The sequence below is a fragment of the Pundamilia nyererei genome, unplaced genomic scaffold, assembly GCF_000239375.1.
Source record: "Pundamilia nyererei isolate P.nyererei 1_Seehausen unplaced genomic scaffold, PunNye1.0 scaffold00031, whole genome shotgun sequence".
Taxonomy (NCBI): domain Eukaryota; kingdom Metazoa; phylum Chordata; class Actinopteri; order Cichliformes; family Cichlidae; genus Pundamilia; species Pundamilia nyererei.
Window position 1 is genome coordinate 3969435 of NW_005187432.1, and position 19740 is coordinate 3989174.

General features: G+C 40.6%; 1 protein-coding gene across 2 annotated transcripts; it reads right to left on the reverse strand.

Annotated features, from left to right (window-relative positions):
- Positions 1–9968: 9968 nt before the first annotated feature.
- LOC102204382 (uncharacterized) lies at positions 9969–19256 on the reverse strand. Of its 2 annotated transcripts, none has more exons than XM_005729129.2 (3): positions 17805–19256; positions 15317–15958; positions 9969–10571 (listed from the first exon to the last, which is right to left on the reverse strand). In XM_005729129.2, exons 1-2 carry the CDS (start codon positions 18792–18794, stop codon positions 15419–15421), a joined length of 1530 nt encoding a protein of 509 aa, XP_005729186.1. In that variant the 5' UTR covers positions 18795–19256; the 3' UTR covers positions 9969–10571; positions 15317–15418. The 2 variants fall into 2 exon arrangements, with proteins under 2 accessions (XP_005729186.1, XP_005729185.1); XM_005729128.2 differs by having other exon boundaries at positions 9969–10574.
- Positions 19257–19740: the final 484 nt, after the last annotated feature.

Consider the following 19740-nt stretch of genomic DNA (forward strand, 5'->3'; position numbering starts at 1 on the left):
GACTAAGAGTCCGTGGCCATGGTTGTATTAAGTGCAAGGGTTCAAAGTCTCACAATCTGATTTACATTGTTCATTTATTCAGGCATATTCTTTACCACAGCATAATTTTAGTGTTGGTGATAGCACTGCATTAAAAGTGAATGTATTTTAAATTGTATTTTTTAAAGTAATGTCTGTATTTTTATAACAAAAAGGCCATCTAACTTGTGCTACAACTGGAAATGTCAAGGATGATAGATGATAACACTTGAACTGATAACTGATATGAAACTGAATTGCTAGAGGTGTTGGATAAAAACACATTAGAATCATCTTAACCCAGATTTCATCTTCTTAATATTTGACAAGGTATTTTGCTAAAAACATAATGTCAAAATCACTGTGAAATCTGAGGTGGGGAAAAGCAAAAATCCACAAACAAGATGAAAGTATCTCTGCCTTTGAACACATTTTCTACTATTATTACTAAATTATTTCACTAGTAGTATTTTATTATATTTAAAATTGACTAATGAATACACTAATGTTTGAAAGGGTCATTTTTGTTTTAAGGGTTTATGATAAAAGGTTAACCTGTGATATCAAAAAACTGTCTACACTGTTTAATATGTGACACTATTATACATTAACTGACGTATAATCAGCATGGAAGATTTATGAGGTTAAAGTCTACACTATCATTAAAGTAAACAAATGTATGTATTTATCTTCATATTTCACCACTGAAGTTAACATTTGAGTTTTGCCCATTTGTAGGTCAGGCTAACTTTACCATCTCTGAAGTTAAGATGTTAACCTTTAACTCTGTCAGATTTCAGCTGGTCTTTTTGGCCCAGCATGTCATTTTAATCATGTCATGCTGCAGAGAAGACAGTGGCTGTTTGCTCAGCTGTGTAGCTTCACACCAACATCTGGACAGAGTCTTGAGTTAGGCTTACACAAGCCTGACAAAGCCAAAGGAAAAAAAGAAAAGAAAAAAAAGGAGTTTGGCACTACTTTTCATTCAGGCTCAGCAAATATAATCAAGCATACAGGTAGGTTAGGTGTGGAAGGGACCGGTCTGCCATGTGCCTGCAGCCTGCTGTGGCAAGGAGAGACATTTTCCGGATGCATCTGCACGTAGGTGGACAGTGTTTGGAGACGTTACTAAGGGCAGGGTTTGGTATTTGAAGGTCATATTTCAACAAAGCGGGGCCATGTGAGAGTCGGCAGGGACGTAACTGAGGAACGTGCTGAGCCTAAAGAGAGCATCCTGGCAGGTTGGTTTAGGCACAGGGCAGAGAAATTCCTCAGCAGCTCTGTCATCCTGCCGAGATCGAGAACAGAGCTGAGGTCAGCTGAAGACCAGCAAGGGTGTGCAGGGTAGACGCACTGGGATACTTCCTCTTACTTCCTTGGGGGTGGGACAGTTACACAACCAGCAGACACACTGTAGTAAATTTGGCCAATGAAAACTACACAGAGCTCGGAGACAAAACACAGCGGAGTCAAACTGATGATGAATTCTGTTTCTCTTTCAAGCTGGGTGGTACTTTGACTTGGGTGGTATTTGGTGGGATGGCTCAAAGGATTTGCTGTTCTCTGATTGTTGATCCACTGCACCGTCTATAAGCTCTTCATCTCTTACTTCAAACACTTGTATTAATTTTTCTCTGAAGCAATCTGTTTAGTGCAAATTCATTTACCAAAAGGAATCTCCCAATGATGAATGAAATGACAAAACAGTGTTTTGATTTTGAGCTGAGAGGGATTTTTAGAAAATGAATTCCTGGTATGTTTGGCTTCTGACGGAAAAAAAACACCCTGCTTTCATGCTGCTCTGCTAAACTCTGAAAATGTTTTTTTAGTTCTGGTTTCTAGTATGAGAAACAAGAAAGGGTATACGATGGAAATTAACTTATATAAGCTCACGTATAATGACAACGTATCATTCATAAGTAACCCTGTTTGAACAATGGACTGTATATAAAAGATGGATGTAGCCACAGACTTCACCCAGTCCTTGCTTAGGTGCTCTAATAAAAAGCCTCAAGCTGAGAGTCCATCGGGGTCTTGGAGTTTTGAAACTGAACATGATGGTTGCAGTGCAGCTTTGATTCAAGGTAGACCCATGCTAAACCAAACCCTGCATTTTTCTCCCTTTGGACTTCGATATAGGCCATAATTTAGAAAACTAACATCACGCTGTCAGTCAATAAACCAATCAGTGAGATTGAAATTAGTGACTAAGATCATAAAGCTGCCAGGAAAGTATTAGTAAGGTCATAAATGATTTGAAAGGTTTTTATTCCAAAGACTTCTATACAACCAGAGAAGTCGCCCCCTGCTGGTCATTAAAAACTTTTCAGATCCAGAAACTATATCCATCTTTCATATACAGTCAGTGTTTTCAACATTACCTAACAACGTATGACACCTGCAGACTTTGTAGACATCAGAATTAAAGCTTTGCAAAAATTTATTTCCATAAATGTTTTCAAATCTTTCCTATGATTTCATCAGTAGGAGGTGGCAACAGTAAGCCACCAACTTTCAGGTTTATCTTCCTTTTTTCCCCTTTGTCTCCTTCTTGGCCTAGTTCAAATACTTTTTAAAGCTTCTTTTTTTTTTTTTGCTAGGTCTGCCATTTCAACTTTCTGGGAAACATACCAAGAGCTACCACACAAAGCAGAATCATCAGAAACTCACTCTTCATTTTTGCAGGAGATTTTGTGTCCAATGGAAGACAGACATGCACAGCCCGAGTAATTCCTAATGTCCTAACGCGATACACGCCACCCAAAAAAGCACAATCACTGGAAAAGGAGAAGCTGTACAGCAGTAAAAGGATTATAAAGACCTTAATTTTTAATTCATCAGACTTACATTTGTCATTTGTATACTTTTACTGACCTTTGCTGTAACTGCTGAACTTGTGATTATGGTCATCAAGCTATAGAAAGAATTTAAGATGATGATTTTTAGCAGTGCCTAAAAAGTGCTTTTTTAATGTGCATACACTGATATATATATTGACAAGAAGGCACAATTAAAATAAAATACTATGTTTAATGCTAATATTTGCCATTATGTTGTGAATGTAAATTATTTAGCCTCGTCTCATTTAAAAAAAACAAACAAAATAAAAATAAAAATGAAAAATGAATTAACCCCATGTGATGTCTGTGTTATGTGTGTAAGGTCGGGGGGTCCCATTTTCACTGCAGGGCAACCTGCTTGTGACAAATAAAGCTTGATTGATTCTGATTCTGATTCTGAATTAAATTGAATTTAAAAAAAACTCTGATACACTGATAATGTATCTTGTTAGCCCAAATCTGATCTGTGTGCATTTTCATCTCACTATATTTCTTGTTTTCTTGCATTTCTTGTCTTTTTTTGAGCCCTGCTCTGCTCTTTCCCTCTTTGGCTCTGTGTTTCGGGGGGCTGGTTAGACCCATTAGCACCTAGCTGTTGTAGCTGCCTCTGAGACAAACACTGCAGTTGTTCATCATGCTGTATTTTTCCATCCAGAACCTAAACAGACCAGGAAACAATACTCCATCAGCCAAGCACTGAGCACCTCTGGCATTAACTGCATCCTACTCATGTATTATTTTTGGTAGGACTAGACAAACTGGAGGTGGCAATACTTGCAGACGGTGTTGTTCTTGGTTTGAATCTGTGTCTGACATTCCAAACTCACTCCAGTATTTACAACAGCGGCACAGCCAACAGCTCAGCCAGTGCACTTTTGGTCTGACAAGATTCATAGACAGGATGTGCAGAAAGGCCAAGACTTGGATAGCAGGCTGAGACATGGCCTTTGTCAAAGTCCACTGGGCTTCAGGTTCTGCAGACATTAGCTAACATCCAGCCTTACAGACTCTAAAATGAGTGCCCAGAGGATTGATGGTAGTTTCCTTGTCCTAACATATTTGGCTTGCAAGTTATATTTCAGTCAAGAATAACAGCTGAAAACAAAATAAGCTTTTACTTTCTTGCCCAGCCCTTTGAGAAAGCAGGGTGATCCTGTATCTTCATTAAGAAAATATTCCGACAGTTACAGTCTGGAAAGAGTTAGTATTCACTCCTTCAGCATATTATTGAATCTAGAGGACTAAATCATGCAATGATGAATAAATGGCTTACAGTTCAAAGTGCTGACTCAGTTAGTGGACCATGAATGTGTCAAGAGATAACTAATAACTTTTCTAAAGAAAGACAAATGTCTTCATGTTTCTGAACAGGAAGGAGGTGCTGCTTTTTCCTGTTAACCCTGCAACGCCACGTGTATCATGTTTGATAAATGAGTTTTTGAGGCTTCTACACCATCAGTGTACTTTTTCTCCCCAAAAAACAAAATAAATTGCACAAATTATTTTTAAGCAATCAATGAAAATATCTGGACATAACAAATATGATGCAAATCATAACTTATGAATATTTAATTTCTTCTTTTTTTATTTGACATAAGGTTCAGTAAAAACTCAGTGTTCAAAAACGCTGAATTATTTCATGGATCAGCCTTTACAATGTTAGATTACATTTTAAAATTAAGGTTAATTAAGGTTAATCTCTTAACCTCAAGAGACCCGAGCTATTGTTTAACAAAGTATGAAGCATCTCATAGAGCAGAAGTATAAGGTACAGAAAAGTTTAAATGTGATGTCCCCCATGTAAGGACAGACAATTTTAGGGAGAGAATTGTGCTATTGCTTTTCTTTTTCTGCAACTTTTTAATTATTTTGGGTTTAAAGCATTTTTTAAATAATGGAAATAATTGAACAAACCTTAAATCTTCTTCAAACCCAGCTAACTTTAATAGTTAAGTAGTTCATCCTGTTTTGAGCTAAAGACACCATTCATACAGTATGGCCTCAACACCTTGAACTCTTAAAGCTGTATTAAGTTCAAATCTTTGGGGGGTTTTAAATGATGATAGCTTAAGTTTCATGTCAATTTCAGTATGAGTTTTTAATGTATTTCCAGTTAGAGTGGGTGACATCAGCAATGATATTGCCCAATGAACATTTTCAACTCTTTCATTTTACAACCTTTTTCTACTTCAGCTCTTTTTACTCCTACATTTTTAATCCACCTACACATTTGCCCTTCAAATAGTAGACATTTTGGTGCTCTCTTTGTGGTCTTTCACAAAATGCCCTTTAAAAGATAGACTGACTTATAATGTTTCCTCCATATTCACTCGAATTCACTCCAAAGTTAACTTGTTTCCTCTCTCTTTAGAAAAAACAGAAGTGGAGGCACTTTTAAAACAGCAATTTCTGTGCCATTTTTAGTGTTATTAACACTAAAAAAGAAAGTGTATGGACTACCTCAGTAACACATCCTTGTGCTCATAATGGCAAAAAATGTTTTCACTAAGAGCTGCTGTCTTTGTCTAGCAAGGAGCTATTCTAGGATCCTTCAGCAGGATTTTCTGTGCATTTCTGTGTCCCACTCTATTTGATGGAGAGAAGTAAACACAGCCATCACTGAGAAACAAACTGTGACCAGATTACCAACATGCTTTCACGTTGATTGACTTATTAGGTACTCCTGTGGCCACTCTGTGAAGTGCACTTTGGCCATTTTATTAAGTATAACTTTGGCCACTTTTTTGGATACACTGGTGGTAATAAAATGTCCCAACCTTTTTTTGAGACATGGCAGTTCAGCTCCATGCTCCAGAGAAAATAATTTAGATACAGAACCTTTTAGCCTTTTATGCACTTTGACTCCTTGATATGATTTACATTTTCTCTAAGCTGCATTTTGAAGCTAACCGGCTTCAAAATGCAGAAATCCAAAACCATTGGGTGATCTCACAGTAGCTACAAACATATTTATGCCGTCTCTGAATTTTCGCATGGAAGCGATGGTGTAAAAAAACCCTGTTTCCAGTACCAGGCATTTGCTGCTTTGATTGAAGCTGTGTCTTTTTAAAGTCTGTCATGTGCTATTTAAGATAAATAGCCCCCCCCCCCAGAAATAATCAGCAGCCATTTTTGGTTTCTCAATTCATGTGCAGAATATCTTCGAGCTAAGTTTTTCAAAACTCCCAGTGTACACTACAGCCCATGGGCTCGCACCAAATATTTAAACACTTCAGGAAAGAATCACTTGGCAATAGGATTAGGATCGGATTTTTTTCATAGCAAGTAATCCAAACCATGCAGCAACATATTAATAACTAACCTAGACCTGAGCATGGATCATCTCAGACGCTCTCCTGTCTGAAGTTTGGTCTCTTTTCAGCATCTTCTTCCTTCCACATGATGTTTGTCTCAGGCAGTTCAGGCACTGAACATAAACTTTGGTTACGAACAATTTAACCCTCATACTAGATCTTCACTGTGCTAATTTTTTATATTAGCCTAACCGTAGCTCTGTAGCTAGCCACCAGGTAGCATGTCATTACTAAGGTTTTTAACACAACATCATGCACACATTGCTCAGAGCTGTCCAACCACTGGTTGCTTGAGAAACGTGTACTCAGCAACAGTGGTTATTTGTGAAGAAGGTGCTACACCAAAAAGCTTAGAGTTCTTCATGTTTCTCTGTAAATATTCGCTAACTTCCTGTATGTGTACATTTGAAGAAGTGCGATGGAAATTAGAAATGCAGACTAGCTGCACACTTTTTAACATGTTGCTGTATTTGCCTGCAGTTTGTCTGCAAATGCTCACTAAAAACGAGCTGAGTGGTAACACTACTTGAAAAAGTGTGACGCAAACCAAAGAAAATAAAAGTTAAAGTTGTTCCTCAGCACTGCAGTGAACATGTTTCAAAGGGTGTTGGTAGTTAGCAAGAATTATCACGAACTGGCTCAAATTATGTAACAAGGAAAGAGTCCACACAAATTGGTTACTTAAATATAAAATAATTTAGAAAACACAATCTAAGGCACAAAGATCACTAATGGGTTGATGTCAGGATGAGTACAAGAGAGGAACTGAACAGTTCATCTGGGCCCGCTTTACAGGCTGTAAGACACTTACCTGCATTAGCTGACAATCCTCCCATGCCAGGCAATCAACAGCAGGTCATGGCTTTCATGAGTCTGGGTCGTAACAGGATTTTTACAGACAAACATGAAAAACTACAGACAACCATGGCAATCTGCCAGTAACCGAAACAATCACTCAGAGGCTTTTGCCAACCAGCCCCTAGCAACAGGTGGTTGTCAGATGGTTGTTGGCCTGTGTCACTTGATTATAAATTATCGTCACGATTGTCACCAGTGTTGGTCAACTTACTTGAAAAAAGTAATCAGTAACTAATTACTGATTACTTCCCCCAAAAAGTAATCCCATTACTTTACTGATTACTTATTTTCAAAAGTAGTTTGTTACTTAGTTACTTAGTTTACTTTTTAAGACATGATTTATCCCCTAAATAGGTGATAAAGCAAGGATGATCTGATATCCTCGTGTTGGTGCTGTTCCCAGACCATCATGAAAATGTTGTTCCAGGTTCAACATTGCAAGTGACCAATCACATTGTTGTGACGTTATTCCTTTGCGCGCCAAGCCATTCGTGCATTTATGAAATTCCAATGTTGCAAGGACAATATCAATTCTGCTTACTGTTTATTAAACGGTTACGGTTAGGGTTAGGGTCAGGGTCCGTTGATCGGCGGACAGAGGCGGTTTCACGCAGCTTAAGTACAGTTTTTTGTTTTACGCCGGTTTTTCCCAAAGTCGCAAAAGTATGACGTCACAACATTCTGATTGGTCACTTGCAATGTTGATCCTGGAACAACATTTAGTATGATGATCTGGGAACAACACCAACACGAGGATATCAGATCAACCATAAAGCGGAATAGCTTTAGCTTCAGCCCAATTCTACTTTTTCTGCATAATCCATCATATAAAATGTAATCAAATGAAAAAGTCTCTTTTTAAAACTTGTTTTATTAGTTTTAATCTTTTAACTCTACGCATGAAGCAAACATTAGATTAAATGCAACATTCTCTGACTGGAAGAAATTTGTTTAACATTTAAACCCATTTTCTGCACATTGCAGCACATAAAATATTTCTTTGTGTTTACACTCACTCTTTCAAATAGATGCACATAAAACACAGCAGAAAATAAATAAAATCAAAGACTCAGCAGTCCTGTTGCTCTATTTTCACCTGTATAGCAGGGGTGGGGCAGGCGGAGGTTTGCCCTGGTGCAGGTGTGCCGCAGCGGTCAGTGGAAGGATACGGCAGTTTCTCTGTGAATTTCACATTCCAGCAGCAGCGTATTTGGTGCTTGCTCGACGTTTAGGGGATTTTTCGCTGTAAAAAGTTTTCTTCCCACTCAGTGAGCAGCGGACGCTAATGTTTTTGTCACTTTTTACAGAATCAAACTCAAAGTAAGGTCAGTACTTCCACGCTTTAAACGCTGCACTCGATATATTATCCATTTTTGATCTGCACACAGCTGTTGCCACAAACGTTGCACTCACTTATGTCATTGTCATGAGACACTTGCAGAAAAAATCCGGGTTTTAGTAACGCAGTGTGCTTACGGGAAAGTAACAGTAATCTAATTACCTTTTTTGCAATAGTAATCCCTTTACTCGTTACTCGAAAAAAGTAATCGGATGACAGTAACTCGTTACTGCCCATCTCTGATTGTCACACATCCAAAATGGGGGTCTGTTGAATAAAAAATGCCTTTTGGAAACATGTATGTAAGTAAATGTTTTCTACAGTCATTGGTTCAGCTATTCTAGCTAGCCTAACTTCACTATCCCTGAAAAGATTCCTGCTAATTAGCTTTCCATGTTTATGTCCAAAGTTATAGCGGTGCTGTGTTTTAGAAATTCTTAAGTCAGAACGTGGTTTTTCATTTTTAGATGTAAACCGGTCTGCTCACTCCTCTGCTAAACCTTGTAAATCCTTATTTACATGCATGGCTGGATTTTGAACTTAATCGTAACACCTTGATGAAGTTCTGAAGTAATCTGTTTAACTCTCAGTGCTAATGGCTGATATCCTCAGAGGCATTAGCTTTAAACCTGGAGATGGTGCTTTAATCAATCTCATGAACTTAAAAAATGATCTCATTCAGCTAATCAACATGGCCAGAACTGAGGAGTGCATTTTCCTCTGTGTGTAAATCAACATTCAGAACCAGTTGTTTAAAAATTACCGTGGCGTTTGAGTGTTAAATCCACTGCCTAAAGTGCTGAGCTGGAGAGCTTGACAGACAGCTAGAGTTGGGTTAGTATATTCAACTGTAATGATTTTTGGCTTAACACTGAGCTGTTGAGGTGTGCTAGGAATTTATCATTATTTTCTTTGTTTATTTGCAAACTTGAGAAACACTTCAGGTCAGATCAGATTATAAAACTCATAATTTAAAAAAATCTTTGGCTACAGCATTATTGTATATTGTTACCAGACAATGGTGCAATACAAGGCCCTGCTTGAGGGGCCAAAAAATATTTTTAATTTTTAATGTTGACAAGTTAATAACAGCCTCTGGCACATGACCTTCCCCATCTATCCACAGCAGCTTATCAACTCTTTACAACCTTGCCTCCCAGTCACACAGCACAATTACTTACACCGCTTCAGGCTGCAGACAGTGAGTGACAAAACACCCAGGACAGTTAACAGTTTGCATGCTCCATCTGTCACTGTAGCTTTCCATCAGCGATACGGGCACGGAAAGAGGCCAAGAAACTGGGATATTTTGTAAGGGAGCTGGATTGTAGTGGCTCTCAGAGGAAGCAACAAGCGCTTGGATAGCAGCAGGCGCTTGCGAGAGGAGAGTGGTGAAATTCTCAGACAAGATTTAAACAAACAGAGACACAGACGCTGGCATTGCTGGCCATGGATACAGCCTCAAGCGCGCTGACAGAATAAGGCCATGAGAGATCACACACTGCCATCTCCAGATCAGGCCCAGAAGTATTCCTACAACAGCTCCTCTCACTTCAGTCAGGCTCAGCGAGTGTATAAATCATTTCTCAGAGGCAGGGGTAATAAAATGCTGGTGTCATTTCTTTTATTTCATATTTAATATTTAGTGGGACATTCAGCAGTCAGTGAAACTTATCAAGAATCAGATGATTAAGATGTTGGATTTATTTGCATGAGGAAGGTGCAGGAAAATCAAAAGTATTGCCATTTAATTTTAGCTTCCTCTATCCTCACTTTCTTTCCTCTTGTACTTTAAAAGCCATGTTACAGAGAGAAATAGTTGATATGGAAAATATCTTCACCATAGTTTATATGATATAAATCTTAATATAGTACAGGTAGTATCCAGACTAGTATAAGCTGCCTGAAAATAGATAATCTTTTTCAATATAAAAATAGTAGAAATAAATACTGTCATGAAAAGCTACCTTTATGTTTCAGGTTGATGGTTGTTGAGAATAAGTTTGCAGTTTATCCTTCTCATTACTTTCTCACACATTTAAATTCTCAGACGGTTCGACTGCCTCTCCTCCACACTTGTGCGCTCACGTGACGTGCAGTCACAGGTCGACTCTCGGGGGAGCTTTCCCTTTGGAAATAACCCCACCTTCAGGCCGTGCTCTGTTTCCACCAGCTGACAGCTCGTCTCAGTGGCATCAGCTCCTGCTGGAAACATCACATCAGAGAAGAGGGGGAAAAATTATTTAAATGCAGAACTCAGCACCTCAGTGAGCTCAGGCTTGGTGCCGCCTGCCCTTCCCGGTGAAACACAGTACATTCATATTAACTGTGCTTCTTCTCAAGGCTTTTCGTGCCGCATCACTCATTGGTGGAGCCATGGAAACAGAGCGTTAGTCTGTGCTGTACTGACAGTGAGGCAGTGCGTGTAGTGTCGTGTGTGTGTGTCCTTGTGAGTCATGTTGCTGACTTGTAAAGAAGCACCTCAAACATGGCTTTTATCAAACTTGTGAGAAGAGTTTTGTGTCTGTTTCAGAGAAAGCCGCGGTAGGTTTCTGGCTTTCAGAGGAACGATATTTCTGCCATGGAGTGGTTTTTTTTGGAAGTGGTCACGGTCGAGTTTATAAAGGATGCTCCTGATCTGACTCCCTTTTTTTATTTGTAACCAAGGCAGCAGTGAAAGGATAAAATACAAACAGCATACACTAAACACTAAACACACAGAACATGAGGTGCACATTTTTAAAGTTAAACTTTTAATAGAAAAAGTGTTTCAGGACTTAATCAGATCTATTTACTTCCTGCACAGACTATACTCATTTTTAAATTTCCATCCTTTTTTAAATGTAAACTGGGAAAGAAAATCTACAGTCCAACCTCAGTAAACTGTAACAACAAATAGGCACAATCTCATCGTCACAGAAGCCAGCCACGGATGCTTTGTTTTACTAGCTTTACCCTTTTATTTCTGTTTGGTTTTTATGCCAAACTTTCCCTTTGCCTTCTTGTTGGTCTGCATGACTTTATTCCTTTCTGTTCCTCCCAGTTTTATTTTGAAAGTTACCTAATGTGGCTCTACAAGTTCTTAATGGTTAAATCCTTTAGGAAGGAAGGAAGTCTCACTGAGATCAAGAGCTCTCTTTTAACCGTGGACAAAAAGCACACACAAAACTTGAGACAGACACACCAAAAAACAACCCATTATGCAATTTTTTTAACCTTCTCCCACTTATAGGCAGCAGTTTTTAAAAATTCAGGGTGAATCAGAGGTACAGCTAATGACCAGACACTGTAAGTACTGTGTTTCAGTTCAATCAGAGAGCAGAGGGAAGCGATCCGTCTTTGCAGCAGGGCCTTGTAAATAAACATCATATTTCATGATAATGCTGCTCTCTTTGATTCTCCAGTGGGCCCACCTCACTTTTTAATACAAGATGCAATGATGAGTAAGAAAAGAAACGCCTGTGATAAATTTGGGCCTCTGTTTTCTTCCCGCTGATTGAGTTCACCTGTGCTTTTTTGCCCTTCTCCCTGGTGTGTGCTTAGCCTTTGGGCTTTTCTCATTTCACTAATTTGTGCCTCCTCCTCTCCTCCATATTCCCGCCTATGACTATCAATCTCAGTGCGCTGTGCTGAAGGATGTCTCAATTCCTAAAATGCATCACAGCCAAGCTAAGCCAAGCCAACTTTATATATATGGTACTTTTAAAAGAAAAAAGCATGTGCTGATCAAAGTGCTTAAAAATAAAATTAAAGACAAAAATAAATAAATAAATAGATAATTAATAATAAATAAATAAATATATTTAAAAATGGAAAAGTACCGGCAAAAAGCACCTACAAACCGATGATAGGAGAGGGACTTTTTATACAACTCATCTTTTTCATTCAGTTTGTTTAAGTTTAAGATGATCAAACTTTCTGCCCTTCACTCTTCTCTGTGAGATTTAAAAAAAGGTTTAATAACTTGTCAACTTTCTCCATGTTATGAATTTAAAAGTGTTGCTAAATATAAAACATGAGCACTCTTAAACCTGAGACTATAAAATACAGCAGTAGTTGGACTATAACAAAATAATTTATGACACAATTGTGCCATGAAGTTGCTTTAAAGGCAGTGATGACTCATTTTGTTAAATGTTTGCTCCTTTAACTCCTCTTTCATCTGGTCTCTTCCTTGTCCCCTCCACTGGCAGGAGAGTAAGGAGAGTAAGGAGGTAAGGTAAGGAAATAATTAAAGGAATCGATGATCATCGCATCTTCTATCTCCTTTTTATGCTTCTGCTCACAATTTTTTTTCCTTGTATACTTTTTTATACTTTTTTTTGATGTCTTGAAAACTTTTTTTTTTCACCTGTAAGTTAGAATAATTTTTTTGGATCACCTGTCTCCAGTTTGTGTCAGCTGTTGTGTCCATTTTTGAGCTTACCTTTAACCTCTTAAACATTTTAAACCCTTGTAAAGAAAATAGAATCAGATATTTTTATTAAATAATGTATATTTACAATATTATTAACCGAATTGATGCAAATGAGCTTTGAGGATGCAGGACAGTTTCCTGCTTCTTTGGGACTGTAGGTCAGAATTGGTTCGAAAGCCTGACCAATTTATCAACGGGACGATATTATCAGCTGATATTAGCTATTTGCTAATCTATGTGTTTTGGTATTTGTAACAGTAAATATGTAAAAGAATTTAAAATCAAGTAAGCAACCATTGCCGTTGCATAGTTTGTCCCCTAGAGGGCATTGATATTGATAGTAAAATATCTGATTTTTATATAGCCAATAATAAGTATCGGTAAAAAGCCTATATCAGTAGGGCTTTAATTGATTCTATTACATATGTACACCATTATAGTGGTTTACACATTTGCCTAACAACCAAGAGATCCCAGGTTTAATTCCAAGAGGAGTCGAACCAGACTTTGGGGTGGCTTTAGGAACGACATCCAGTATAAAATCAAATCAAATATGCAGCTCAACCTGCTGTAGTGACCTCTTACAAGTAAGGGAGCAGCTTATTCATAATGAATTACCACAGTTGAAACCACTATTTGTAAATGTACAACTTTATCACTCATTATTTGTTTGAATGACCTCTGGTTTGTTTAAAGCCAGTTCAACCAGTTTTCTCATAAATGACAAACTAGCTAATAGCGATATCAATAAAATACATCAATACGTATCATTCTTGTTAAATATTAATAAATAAACATCATTAATAAAAAAACAAAAACAAAGCGTAAACCCTAATTGAAGTTAGACATAATGCTGTATATAACACATTCACCTATGAGTCCTCACAAAGATACAACCAGGCAACTGTCCCCACTGGCCAGGATGTAATTTTTTCTTCCCGGCACTTTTACAAAAAAATCCAGTGATCAACTTTGAGCCTTAAACATTCCTCCTGTAAATGTCTTACCTTTAATTTTTGCGCAGTAAATGAGGTATTTAGTGTTAGTCATGCACGTCATGGGAACTGATCGCATTAAAGGAAGCTAATTGAAAATCTTTTAGCGATAAATAAAAGGAGTCAAGGAAAAACTTATGGAGGCACAGAATGTCTTGTGCTTGTCATTTTGACACTGAACCTGCTCTAGATGACTAATTCAGATGACTCAGACCTTTAAAATGTCAACAGCAACGATGCTTTGAAAAACTGTGAAAGGACAGTGTTGAGCGGACAAGCTATGTTACACTTACACCCTCATCTCATTCAACTGAAAGAATGTTCAAAGGCGCACGCCTTGCCGACCCTTTTCATCTGCCTGTCAGATTCGACCTGAAGCTGCAGCCTTGGATGTGCGCCTCTTCCTGCAGCAGTGGATGTGGAGTGCTTCTGTTTATATGGACATCACAAATAAACCCAAAGTTTGCCTCATTTTGTTTTGGCACATGGCCGGGGGGTGGGGTGGTGGGGGTTTATGATTAAAACCAGACTGTGCTTGCCCGACTCGAAGCCAGAAAAATAGATTGTAGTTACGCATACTCTGCACAAGAGGGAAGTACAGAAACACGCACGTGTCCTCAGCATCTGTAAAGGTGGACTCTTAAAACCAGTGCTTAACTCTATATCTGCTGTCTAATTTTCCGCCTCTGCTACAGGGACTTTTTCACAGAGTCATCTTGTTATTAAGTCTGGCTCTGTGATGATACATCTGTCTGTGGCATGAGAAGAAAGGCTCAGTCCCACCTCATCAGCCCATAACAGTAAATTATGCCAGCTCTGAGGCAGAGCTATGATCTTCCTGTAAATCTAATGACGACTTTTTTTTTGTCACATGGTTGCAGTCAGGCGGCTGTGAGGTCTTCTTTTGCCAGTAACGGCTGAGCTCCTGCCAAGTTCAAGTTCCCTCGAAGTTATGACTAAGGTACACTGCAAAAAAAAGTCTCAAGATTTAAGGCCGTCACATTCAATATATTAAAGTGCTTTTTTAAGCCAAAATAACAGCAGTGAGTAATAATCAACAGCTAATTGCATTTCGCAAGATCAGAAATTTCTCAAATCTACTCGTAAAAGAAGAATTTTACTTCAGCGAATGAAATTTTCTCACCCTGTTGACTAATTGCAACCACATGTGTAACCAGACTCAAGAATGAACTCTAATTTCTCATTTCACTTGCCAAGACAGACACGTTTTGCAGTGTAGTGAAGACTGGGAAATCATGTGACATCAACAAAAGCAGACGCATAACAATCCCTTCGCTGCCGCCCACACACAGACACCGCGCACTCTCGCGCGCACACAAAAACACATATATCAAACACATACATCCTTTTTTGTAAAAAGGGAGGAACGCTGCAATTCATTTACTGCCTTTAAGCCCTGCGCTGCCAGTAAACAGAGCCAACGTAATCAGCAGTGAGCCCGGACAGAGACATCAACATTGTAAAAGAAGAGCGAGAGAGAGACAGGGAGAAAAAAAAAGTTCCTCTAAACGTACCATTAATTGTTCCCCTGCCTGGTCCCTCTTTGACCTCCAGTCACTACAGCAGGGTCTCATGTTTCAGGCCCCCATGGCACTGGAGGACACCACCCCCCTCCTTCACACCATGCTGGTGCTCTGGCGACCTCTAATAGGGTAGGCAGGGGTCCTCACAGGCTTGGGAGGTGGGTATGGGCCCTTCCCACAGCGGCCGTTTTGGGGGTAAGGCGGAGGCTTTTGAGTTCTTAGATTGGAGGTGCTGTTCCCTATGATGACCTTAGGGTCTAGGGTCTGCGGGTGGGGTTCGGGACGAGCTTGGCCTGTGTGGTTGGAGTCTTTCGAGGGGTACAGGTGAGGCGGGTGGCCGTTCAAACCTGGCTTTTCGTGGTCCTTAATTAGATTGGGCGGGGTGAAGCGGCTGGTCTTCACTACCGACGCCATGTGGACAGGAGAAGGAGAGTTAGATCTGAGGATGACGCGGTCTTCATCGACGTGCTGTGATGCCTGAACTGAAGCTGGCTTGTGATTGGGCAGCATGGCGACCCTGAGGTCTCCTGAATGCATTGAGTCGTGAAAGTTATTGGATGACCCCTGAGCGATGCAGGGCGGCTCCTCACTGAGGTCGATATTCGCTGTGAGACGATCAATCTGCTCAACCACCTGAATGAAAATAGAGAGAAATACATATGAACAAACTGCAGTGGAATTTCAGTTACAGTACTTTGTTTGTGTACTTGCATTTTTATTCGACTTTCTGCTGCAGTTTGCTGGTCTGTAGCATTCATGTGTCAACGAAATGCCACAATCATCCCAGGAGTGGACATCCGAACAAGGTCAAACTGTGTAATGCTCAGAGAAGTTTAAAACAACCCAATCTCTACAACTACAGACCTCAGTTAGCATGTTGAATATAATATTAAACTTCATGAAGGTACAATTGCTATAAGACTGAACCAATATGGCTTCTGTGGAAGAGTTTAGGAGAAAGACTTCGCTTTTCAGCATGGTTTAAGTTCAAGACTCCACACCTCTGGGCAGATGACACCAAAGTTGAGACGTCATAATTCACAGCACCACAGTTGGAGAAAACCAAACACAGCATATCAACACAACCTCACGTCAAGCATGATGGTGGGGAGGTGATGAGTTGGACTTGTTTTACAGCCACAGGACCTGGGCACCTTTTACCATCAAGTCGACCACGAACTCCTCTGTATCCCAAAGTACTTTAGAGCCAAATATGAGGACATCTGTCAGACAGATAAAGCTTGACTGAAACTGGGTCATACAACATGACGATGATCCCCACTGCACAGCTGCAAATCTACAGCAGGATGGCTAAAAAAGTAAAGAATCAAGGTGTTGCAATGGCCCAGAGTCCAGACCTCAACCTGCTGTGTCAAAATGCTGAAGTGGTATTTTAAGAGAGCTGTGCATAAACAAATGCCCGCAAACCTCAATGACTTGAAGCAACATTGTAGATTTTGCCAAAATTCCTCCACAACAACAAGTGAGACTGAAAAGTCACACAGAACACAATCACTTCAAGTTACTGCCGCTAAAAGTGCTTCTACAAGTGACTGAATAATGGTTTGCACTTCATGTTTCGTGTGAAAACTTTAAAAACGTAAAAAAATCTACATTTTTTTATTTCTTCCTAACCTATTGCTCCACCTTAATACCAGTCACATGCTACATACATCAGTATTAGCGCATGCTGTTGATAGCTGTAGCTCTTCGAGGCCATAACACTTTAGTTTGGAGACTTTTGTGGGCTTTTGAATGCAGGAATTTGTTTTTACGTTTTGGTATTTGTACTGAAGTAATGGATCTGAAAGCTTCTTCCTCCGCTGCCAAACTCTATTTCTAACTACAACAGATTGAGACAATTTAACCAATTAGTCAAATTAAAGCTCTTTTTTGTCTCTGGATGTCTTTTGTTTACAACTGTCTCAGTGCACTATTATGGCGGTTTTTATTTGTAACAGCAAAATGCCAGACCTTGCACCAACGCAGTCAGCTGTGAATCAATGCCATTTTACAGCTGCATGCAAAATGGATACTGTAAGAGCAGGGCATAATTTAGTAACAGTCTCAAGCCAGGCTTTTTAATGTGCTGCCCGGAACGCTGCCAATTTCGGCAGCGTTTTTCAAAAGGTCAGAGCAAATCGTTCTCAATCGCTGCTTCGGTAGGAGATGATGACTGAGTTGCAAACAATGCAGTCAGCATGCACACACATACACATACACACGTATACACAAGGACACATATAATGACATGCTCTTCATGAACGTGCACTCAGAGATACACGACCTGTGTCAATCTGTTCTGCACAGTGGATTGTTATGTCAGCATCTGAGCTTTGTGTTAATCCTTTTAAATGTCACAGTTTCCAGGAGAGAATTGATGAAAGACTGGGTCATCTGCACCAGATGCAGGTTTTTCTATATTAGACACCTGATGTACATGTAAGGATTATACAGTTATAATAATAGACCCTCCTACCTCTTTCATCTCGACGTGAACTTGCTTCAAACCCCCCAACACATCCTCCAGATCTGTCACCACTTGTCGAATTTGATCCCTCACCAAATCCTGCCGTCTCTTTTGCTTTGTCACCTCCAAACCCTGGAGCTGGTGGTTGTTTCCGGATGGTGATTTTGAGGTTTCTGGACTGGGGATGTCGGAGGGAGGGATGTAGGACCCCTTCCGTCTGCTTTGGTTCAAATTCTTTTGTGGGACCTCAGTGGGAAAAAAGCCACCACATCCATTCAAACCCTCCTCTGATCCACCCTTCAGTCTCCCTGGGTCCTGATGGCTATCTCCTTCCTCCCCTCCCTCGGTGAACACAGGCCTCGGTCTACAGTGGCCATTTGGCATGTGCAAATGGCCCAGTTGGGGATTGTATAGGTCCAAATGATGGTTCTCAAAGTTGCATCCATCGCTTTCCTCCTCATCCACAGAGACGTACCTGACAGTCCTCCTGTGTCTGTACCCCTGACCTTTGACCTGAAGATGAGGGAGAGGATGTGGTATCCCAGCGTTAAAGGGGTGTGCCCTGCTGTTGCTGCGCACCACACAGCCACACTGTTCTCTGACAGATGAATAGTGTCTCACCCCAGGCTCCAGTGGGTAGTTCCACTGGGCAGCGTTCAACTCCCAGGGGAAGACTTGGCTCAAGTCATCTGACTGGCTATAAGGGCCCTGCCCTGCAAACACAGACCTCCTCTGTGGGCTGTGATGACCACTTTTCTCAACTCTGTCCACCACGAAAGCTCTACCTCCTACATCTTTAACCCGAGGAGCCCGGGTGTCTCTCCTGAAGTCCAGCGATGAGTGGTCTGTCTGTCTGGGTGATGCTGGTTGATATCCCAGTCCACCGTGATGGCCGTACGGCTCATAGTGGATGCAGTGCTGGCAGGGGCATGGGGCAGGATTGTTGCTGTGCTGAAGAAATCGTTGGTGTCCCGTTGCTTGTGCGCCTTCTGTGTACATGTCCGAAGAAGTCCAAAGACTTGCGTCGAAAACGACTTAGAAAACAACTGGTTTCCTCCCCTCCCAGCTCTCTCCAGCCCAGTCATTCACTCGCTCTGTTTTCCTCATCTGCGTCTTCCCACAAGAAAACTTTTCACCAGCTCTTTTTTTTTTTAACTCTCTACCCAAGACTCCCTCCCCTTCCTTCCTGCCTGTTGTTTCCTTTCGTCTTCACTTCTGTAGTTAGTAATCTTTGCGTAGGTACTTTCCCTATACCCTCTTTCTCCTACTTCTCGTAACTTTTTCTTACTCCTTCTTCCTCACCCTGTAGCCCTCTCTCCTGCACGGGGCCCCTCTCCACCTCCCTCCCTCTCTCTGTCTCTCGTTCTACCTCTCCCGCCTCGTTGTTCTGTCTCATTTGCTGCTGCAGGCTTTCAGTCCCTCTCTCTCTCTCTCTCTCTCTCACTCTGGCAGTGTATTTCCCGTTTCCTCCCCTCCCCTCTCCCGCTCTCTTCTCTTTCTCCACCTCTTACTCCGTCTCTTGCCTCTGGTATATTCTCTCACTTCGTCGGCTGTACCTGAATTTGAGAATTTCTTCTTCACCCACCACCTGAAATCCTGCAGCTTTGTGAGGCTCCTCCGTTAAAGGACTCCATGGATCTCTGTCTCTGAGAGAAGCGCGTGAAAGAGTCCCAGCTCCGGTGCTGAGCTCATTAGACCAACTAAAGCCTTTGCACTCTGCAATTAAACGCTGCCTGGGATTCCTCGGCCAGAGACTGAGAGAGAAGGGGAGGGGTGGAGAGAAGCACTTGGGGGAGGTGGGGTTTCTAACATATACACACAAGGGAGTAGACAGCTCTCTGAGTCAAGGAGACAGAGCCACTGCCTTTGTACAAGGGGAGCATTTTTCACTTTTCTCTACCTCTCTCCACACCAATTTCTTTTCCTCCTCGTCCTTTGCCTCTCC